We start from the raw sequence: 9,070 nt of genomic DNA on the forward strand, positions 1-9,070 counted from the left end.
TAAAATTAGAATTAAGCTTTGCAACAAAGGTAACTCAATTACATTCAATTATACTCACGCGAAGAAATTAAACGGCAATTTCATTAATCGGAATAAAGCTAACGCTAGTAATAAATGTCGCGTCGGGACAGTGCAATTTAATTTATTCGAAAATCAAATATTTTTATTTTAACTAAATAAATGTCTCGTACGGCCAAACATAAAATTAAGTTATATTAAAAATAAGTGATGTGTATATGTGTGTGTGTGTGTGTGTGTGTGTGTGTCTGTTACTATGATATTAAATCATAAATCTATTTCTTCTATATGACAAAAAGAAAACTCTCACTTTTTGTCATATTTCCATTAAAAGAATTACATTTCTTTATCGTTTAATTGAATCGCTGATTCTGCTCAAAATAAATACATTTGTTTTTATGATTTTCTTAAATGACAAGATTAGACAAGAAATGTGCTTTCGATGAAGAAATGAAGTAACTAAGGGTTCGGCGAACGGATATGCATCTATTCAAATTGTGAGAACAAACTATTTGCATACAACGCGAAACATCCCAGAATGGATTAGCTGTTGATAATCGATCATGCACGGACATTGCTAATGTAACGAGTTTCGCCGGGCGATAATTTTGAGCTCGTACTTTCGCGATCGATTCCAACGCGAAAGCGTAACGGCAAATTTCATAATGGAAATACTATTATAATATTAATGTAACGTTCAATATATTTGCCTGGCAGCTCATACTCTACTTTATTTACGTTGTTTTGAAGCAATGTGTTGCGAAATATTTGCTGTCTTTGCTTCTCTTAATTAGAGATTTTTAATTAAATAAAAAATCAATCGCATAGAAATAATTGCGGTTGAAAAATCAATCATGTAGAAATAATCGCGTCAAATAAACATTACTTGAAGCTTGATAATTGTATGCATAACCTGGAAAATTCAAAGATAACAACCAAATAAAATTAACATATGCATCGGTGATGTGTGATAAATTTATTATCAAACATTAACTTTTACTATATCATAAACACCATAATTAACATCTACTATCTCTTTATATTACTATCTATAATACAAACACGTATATGTCATCCGCACTATAGTCGCTTGTAATATAATAGAAAACACGTGCGCATGCATGCATTGTTTTCATATTCTCTGAAAATGAATTATTTGTGCATACACATGAATGTACGCATGCTATGTTGTCAATAACTATACATGCGTATTTTTACGTAAATATAAAATGGGGCAGGGTTAAACAAAACAAAATTCTAGAATTTGATTAAAATAATAAAAAATAATATTTTTTTAATAAAATTAGTATACATCTCTCTGATAATTAATAATGATCTTCTCCGTCTTCTCCGTCGGAACTATAAGAGCTATGTGACTCATAAGATCCCTCGTCACCACCTCCAGAGGAATAATTTTCGCTATGACCATAATGTGAAGATTCCGGCTCTTTATCCGTGTAGTGCTCACTATAGTGATCACCATCGTCACTTCCAGTATAATGCGAGTATTCGCTTCCTTCACCATGATCTCCCTCACCACCGATATAGTCTGTATCGACCATAGTACCTATAAAAGTTTTCATATCGTATTAAACACAATTTATGAAGAACAATTTCGCGTTATCCACAGCAGCCACTTCAAATTCGAATTTAAAGAAGCGTTTCGATGAAGCTTATGGACAATCGAGTTTCTATAGATATTATATTTCTACAGAATTTATAATTTATTAAGTCTTCTTTACTCCGTTTTATATTATCGTATTAATACATATTGCTGATTACAATTATAATTTAACAATTTTTTACCTGCACTCTCGTGGTCACGATTCTTTTTCTCTTTTTGATGTTTCTCGCTTTTATTGTCAGCAAAATCTTTGCCGTAGCTGGTTTGCGTCTCAAATTCGTATTTGTCGCCGTCTTGTTTGTGGAAGGTGTCAAGAGTCTTGTAGCCTTGATCACCTTTACCGTAGGTTTCCTTCAAGTAACCCTTCTCGCCCTCCGCGTCGCTTCCGTAGGTTCTGTAGTAACCACCCTCGTCTGATTTGCCTAAAACCGCATTGTTGTCCGTCCTTGTTACGCTCAACAAGACATTTAACGTTGCTCATGAAATTTAGCATTTGACAATAAACGTTAATCCGTTTATTTCAAGGAAAAAATGATACAATATATAAAAGAGAACAATACAATGTACATAAAAAATAATATAATTAATAAATTTCTTTTTTAGATATAATATTTTTGTTCTCCACGACTTTTCCAAAAATTGTCATGCATCAATATTTGATAAATTACTTTTTCAATATTTTCCCATAACTTTCTTCTTAAATATTATATTATTTTATTTAAGTATATTTTAATAAAAAGTATTAAATAAGGACGTACCAGATGCGTTTTTCATGCTTTTTTTAATATCTGATTTCGGTGCGTTGCCGACGCTCATTAAATCCTCTACTTCCGCAGCGACTTTTAACGGCGCCGGTTGACGTATCTCGCGAATAAATGAGCCAACGGCGGCGACATCGTCCTCGACAGCCTCGTAAATGATAGGTCTAGCCAAGGTGTTACAAATAAGCAGGTGCGGAAGTAATGACACAAACAGTTTCCAATACATCTTGCAGGATTACTTTAATCTCGTCGGTCTCGACAATTCCTTGTCTGTTCAATCTATCTCGCTGAATCTTTTATATTGCTCCCACTTTCTCAATCTAGATAATTCTTTAGACGGAAACAATAGACAACATTGCGTATATATGTATCGATCTTGCAAGTCGTTATTGTGGATTAATCGCTTAAACTAGAAATTTGATTGCGGCTTGCGCTAGTTTCATAATATCTTTCACAGTGGATGTCACCGAAAAAAAATTGCTGTTTGAGATTTTAAATCGGTTGTCCATCGATCATTGTTATTCTATTGTTTAAAAAATTGAAAAGAATCCGTCACGATTGTGTCATTCAACCGTCGACTTATGTAAAGGCATCTTTTCGTCATCAAGAAAGTAACGCCGGCGAATGATGGCAATGAATCGATTACATTTCGCGTATCGCGTTAAGACAAACTATATTGATCGGACGAAGAGATATTATCTGTGTCGTGTGTACCGCACGAGTGATCTCGCGCTTTCAACGATCGCGAATGCAAAAACTGGTGGTACCTATCAACTTACTGACGATAGCTCGTAGAATTGTTTGACGTAACAGGACTCTAATACATTATTCTCGCAGAACATAACTATACTTATGCCATTCTGTAAAAGTTTATTTAGAATTTTAGGATATATCGGATTTATAAGAAAAGAAAGAGTGACAAATATTTTTTCTATTTTATACATATAATCAACGTTGGATTTCAAATTTATTTCATTTATTTCATATCATCAAATATAACATTTTTGGCAAAAGACGTGCTAAGCTGTATCATAAAACATCATGTTGAATTAACTTTGATATAGAATATGTACATGTACAGGATTAAATTCAGTTATATATAATATCGAGAATATGAAAAACTCATTTGCGTTTTATTGGTTTTAACTTTGTGCATGCATTTCTGTGTTTTGATCCGTATTAATATTTAGCATAACGACATGAAATGTAATATGAGAGAGATGCAATTAGTTCGGAATCGTTATCATCAAGTAAAATTATATATTAATGACTTGATATAAGTGAGATCTCTAGTAATAATTATTACTCGATCATGTTGAACGCTTTCGTATCAAACATAATAAAAGCGTTGCGTGAGATGAGTCGCTGTCACAATCAAGTATTCATAATGCTGCGAGATAAACGCTTTTAAAATTATAACAACGCGGGAAAATTGTTTTAGATATATTTTCTCTGTTTTTCTGTGAAACAGCACGCTCTGTACACGCATGAACGCGTACACTTTAAAACAGATTGGAAATACGTAAGAGATAATCACTTTTCTTGTGACATTTTGACATTTCACGATTGTTGTACAAACGTTCCACCCTAATGACTATTACGAAGTTACCGGGAAAAAAAATTATGTTTTTATCAGATTATAAATAAGAAACCAACATGAAATAGAAAAATATCTCAATTACAATTTAAAATATATTTTTAAGTTATTTTAGTTTTGTTACATCTATCTTGCTACAATAATCAATAAATTAAATTATCACATATATGTACAATATGTAATATTTTTATAAAATTGTATTATATAAACTTATATTAAGATAATGTTATTTATAAATAGTCGAACTTTAATGTATGGTAGCTAGAAAAAAAATTACTACTATTTAAAAAAATATTATTATCAAAAATTTAAATAGATATTGTGTTATCTTGTGTAAGAAAATAGTAAGATGCCTTATTTAAAAAAAATAATAAGATACATGCTTTATTAATTTATTAATAAAAAAATTTTATTAGCATTTTAAACATTGATATGTGTTAAATATTAATCTCAAATAATAAATTGTGTTAAAATTTTAGTGTGAATTATATTCATGACATAAAGTATGTACTGCAGTCAGCTTTATTCTATTCTATATGTCAACAAAAACGTATATGCAACGAGCGGTGACTGATCATTAACGCCGTAGCATCGTTCGTCAGGCGCTGTCAGCGCAAGAAGCCAGTAAATCTCGAACTTCATTTCCGTCGTCCACTTGACGCGACACAAGGGGCATTAGGATGATCGTCACTTAAAACCATGGTGTCGACGACGTTAAGCGTCTTAGATAGTTGCTGCGCCAGCCAGTTTTCTCAGCATAATCCGGTAATTTGAAAATCTCGGATGGAATGTAACACCTCGTATCAGCCGCCGTCTTGGATGTACTAAGATCCTCATTTCGCCAATCCTGTTGCATCACCACCTCTATTCTGGTCGGCCGATGTGAGCCACAAGTCTGGCAGCAAAGTAAAGCCAATGATTCCAGGGGTGGCCGAGATGAAGAGGGGAGGAGGAGTTGCATCGCGTCAAGGGTTGCATTCTGATTAGGGTAAAAGGAGGAGTTTGAATAGTCTCATTGGTATGCAAAGTTCACTAACCCCGCAATCTACTCAGTATGCTTTTTATATAAATAATATGTTGCATTATATATAAGTATATGTACTGGAAGCAAGTTTAATTTAATTTCTTAATATTTGATTACACTTAAGTATTTAATAATCTAAATTCATCGATCTCTATTTCATAATCTGAATTATCATTTTATTATGTGAATTCTATGTGTGCGTATCCATTATAGAGAAAAATCCTATAGGAAATAATTGTAAGTGAGATAAATGTATATAATTAAAAGAATTATATATCTGATATCTTTATCTATTGAAAAACAATTAATCTTTAAAATGTTACGTATGTAAATCTTATTATGTTTACCATTAGTGGAAGAATTTTAATACAGCTTTTCATATGGATCGCTCAGTAATCGTTTACTAAAATAAAGTAAGACGGAATATTTTCAATTAGCTAAATATTTTTAAATAATGAAGTAATATCTTATGTGTGCGATGTGGTTAATAATCGAACGTTGGTATAAATATTCTCTGTATCCGTAGAGTTATAACATTGATTTTAAATTAAAGTTACCATACAATGTTACAATCAAACGATGAATAGGCAATGATTGAGCTAGAAAAGGGTTGTTGTAAATACATTGATATCTTATCGATAGATTCTTTTTATTAACAAATAGTAAAATAAGATAAAACAGTTCTAATATAAAATCTTGATTATTGAGTCAAGATATGTAGTCGATAATAATATAAATTGATCTTCTTTTAATGCAGAGAAAACTTTCGTGAAATGCATGTAAATATTGTTCGTGGATAACTGATTTACTGTTGGTAAGCTGAAATTACCAATTGCTAATAAATAAATAAAATTGATAATTTTTATCAAAATATCATATCGTAAGATTTATATAAAACATGTACATTTATTAATATATAAATAAATATGAACAATATATAAGTGGACAAAAGTAAATCAATATGTACAGAAATATTATTAATACGCACATTTAATATTGTATATTTAAATACAAATTTCTACATCAAATTAAATATAAAAACAGAACTATTCATATGCAAATTTATAAAAAGTTCAAAAATATTTTTCTCATATAAATCAATAAAGTAATGTACTTTTTGTTCGTCCCAAGAGATGTCGATAGTATATCTATTCGCTATCTGTTGAGAAAAAGAGAAAATATATGTATATTATATTATATGTTTTATAAATCATAAATATATGACGTAATAAATTAATAGAAAATATCAGCATCATATTAATTATTAGAATTATTAATCATCTTTCGGTTTGTAACACATAACATTATACATAATTAGTATTTAATAAGACAAAATTATAAAAATTTGTCTGCATTTTCTTATGTGCATATATTTCAATTAAAGATTTGCATTATGGAGACATTGTAGTTTAATTTGATACATTTTTGCAAAGACGCATATTACTATTATTAAATATAATTCATCGATACTTTAATTCCCTACTTAAATAAACATTTTTACTAAATGTACAATCTTGACGAGATATTTTGCAACATCATAAAAACAAGTCATTTTTTTACATAAATATCAAAATAATCTATTAAGAATATTAGCTCAGCGGATGAAGGGCGGCGGAGCAGTAGCATAAACGAGATATGGCCAGACGAGAGAGAACAGACGATGCAATTAGGAGAGAACATAAATCCCACAATTTAGCACACTTCCACGCGATGCCAGCAGTTCGCAGAATACAAATCAATCAGCATAACGGTCGACTGCGCATTTAATTTCCATTCGGCTTCTGATCGAGTGAGATTCGACGATTCCGCTACGCTGCGTGTCAGTGCTTTGTCGTAGAGCCGCTTGTATGGCGGCAGGTACCACCGTAGACACACACGGTATATCTCGATCCCGCATACCGTGCTCGCCACTCATCCTATTGTGGAATCTCTCGAAACGAGTCAAACGCAACGGGACAACGGGACACAAAAAGGATTTTGCGCGTCCCGTGTAACGAATTCGACGATGGTGATTCCGACGTGTAATAATTTGAGTTTACATGAGAGCAATCAGTTTTTATATAATCTCTCTTTAATATGATATTTAAAACAATACAAAATATACATATCTTATAATTTTTGAGAAATTAATAACAACATATGAAAATATACATTATATTCTTCCACATAAATGTCATATTTTTATACTCGATTTCTAATGCATGTAATATTAATTGTAAGTAAATTATTTTGTAATATACCTATAATTATTATACGTTTAAATACTAATAGAATATATTTAATAAATATTACATTTATTTAACTTTCATTTTTTTCACCTTTTAGAGCTCTAGTCTCATAAATACAAGCTATTATTGTTAACTCTTGACAAATCTAAAAATCCGTCAATATGTCGACGACACTTTCTCTGCTAGCAAGCGCGAATACAAATATCACGTCCGTAGAATTGCCCTCGCGCACCACTTCCCTGAGATTTTGCCCCCAAACTACCATCGTCACGAGCCACCGTCCGGGCTTACCTAACTTAGTCGACGGCGGTAGCGCGGGTCGCCGTCATTGCCAACCAAGTTTATGGCCCAGACCGACGCCCATAAACTGTACAAATGGTAAATCTACCGTAAGATCATCCCAGCCGAAAATGATGTATCGTAGGTTCCGCGGGACATACACCCGAGAGCCGGCCAGCACGGCGGAGGTCCTGCTTGACCTCCCTCCCTTAAAGATCGCATATGTGTGTGTGCGAATACAAGAAAAGACTGGTGGTGACGGAGAATGGCACGAGCGAATATGCCATTTTGCCTCTTGAATGCGTTACATCCTTCATCGGAAGCCTTCGAATGTCATCGAAGCATACGGAGAATCTGTATCTCAGCTGACAATATAGTGCAAGTGTCAGATAGTACGAGGTTCAATGACAGTTTCTGATGAACATTTAGGAGACTCTGCTTGCGTGTGGATCTGACACTTGCGTGCGATGCTGTCGTTATCACTCCAGAATTATCAACTGGAATATGTATTAGACATGCTGAACAATAATGATAGAGAGTGTTAAACTGTTAGATGAAATATTAATCATACTTTCTCGATTTTTAAAAACAAAAGAATTGCCGTTATTTATATTATATGGCCCTTTATAATTATATTTTGTTCAACGGCTTAATCAGTTGAATATTATTCTTTAATTCCATCTATAATATTACTTTTTAAAGTCTAGCAACTTCTAGACAGACATTCTTCCTAAATCGCTACTATCAAAACTCGATTGAATCCTCGCCGTAGGATATCCATCGATTTTGCGGGTTGCTATGCCACACACATGACGTAAATGCGGAATGGATGTGCATCGAGAATTGCTTGCGGCAATCCGTCTCTCCTGAGACTTCGGGCATAAAGTGTCACCGACAACAATAATGTCCCATAGGCTATACAGGGAACAAGGAGCTTCGAGGAGAGACTGTGCTTCAGTTTATTTAACAGAAAGATTGGTCGCGTGGATATAAAAAAAGTACTGTGGCTTTTTAGAGTTTATTTCGATCATTTCGTGGAATCGTTACGAAATCCTGCTCCGGTTCACCAGCGCCATTGTGAATTTACATCCAATCGACTTAAAAATAAATCAATTCGCCCACGTATCCTAGTTTGCGATCGCTACTAGATATTGAGTATGCGGATTACAAATACATATCTTGGAATTATGATAATTTAAATCAAAACAATTTAATAACTAATTTAAAAGCTAAGTTAATATTTTAACTATTAATACGCATTTCCCTTTAAAAAAAAAAACAAACGTGTTAAATTATTTACTCGTAAAGATTAAAATAAAGTAAATAAAATCGATAAATAAAGAGGAAGATTGAGTGCACATATGTTGACGCAACAATATTTTATATAAAGACTTTGACACGTGCTGCTTTTTTTAAGCACTAACGCGTGCTTCCGGTGTCGCGGCTCATTCATACAACTATTAGTAGCAAAAGCAGTGATTATGACGTGTTACAATATAGCGTTGCAATATAGGGTTAAATATAGTGCAACAGTTTTAA

The 9,070-nt window shown here is 32.6% G+C and overlaps 1 protein-coding gene across 1 annotated transcript; it reads right to left on the reverse strand.

Annotated features, from left to right (window-relative positions):
* Positions 1 to 979: 979 nt before the first annotated feature.
* LOC126851135 (uncharacterized) lies at positions 980 to 2,673 on the reverse strand. The gene is made up of 3 exons (XM_050594790.1): positions 2,401 to 2,673; positions 1,825 to 2,064; positions 980 to 1,585 (listed from the first exon to the last, which is right to left on the reverse strand). The coding sequence occupies exons 1-3, from the start codon at positions 2,627 to 2,629 to the stop codon at positions 1,344 to 1,346; spliced, it is 711 nt and encodes a 236-aa protein (XP_050450747.1). The 5' UTR covers positions 2,630 to 2,673; the 3' UTR covers positions 980 to 1,343.
* Between the last annotated feature and the right edge of the window lie 6,397 nt (positions 2,674 to 9,070).

This window comes from Cataglyphis hispanica, chromosome 1 (assembly GCF_021464435.1).
Source record: "Cataglyphis hispanica isolate Lineage 1 chromosome 1, ULB_Chis1_1.0, whole genome shotgun sequence".
NCBI classification, from domain to species: domain Eukaryota; kingdom Metazoa; phylum Arthropoda; class Insecta; order Hymenoptera; family Formicidae; genus Cataglyphis; species Cataglyphis hispanica.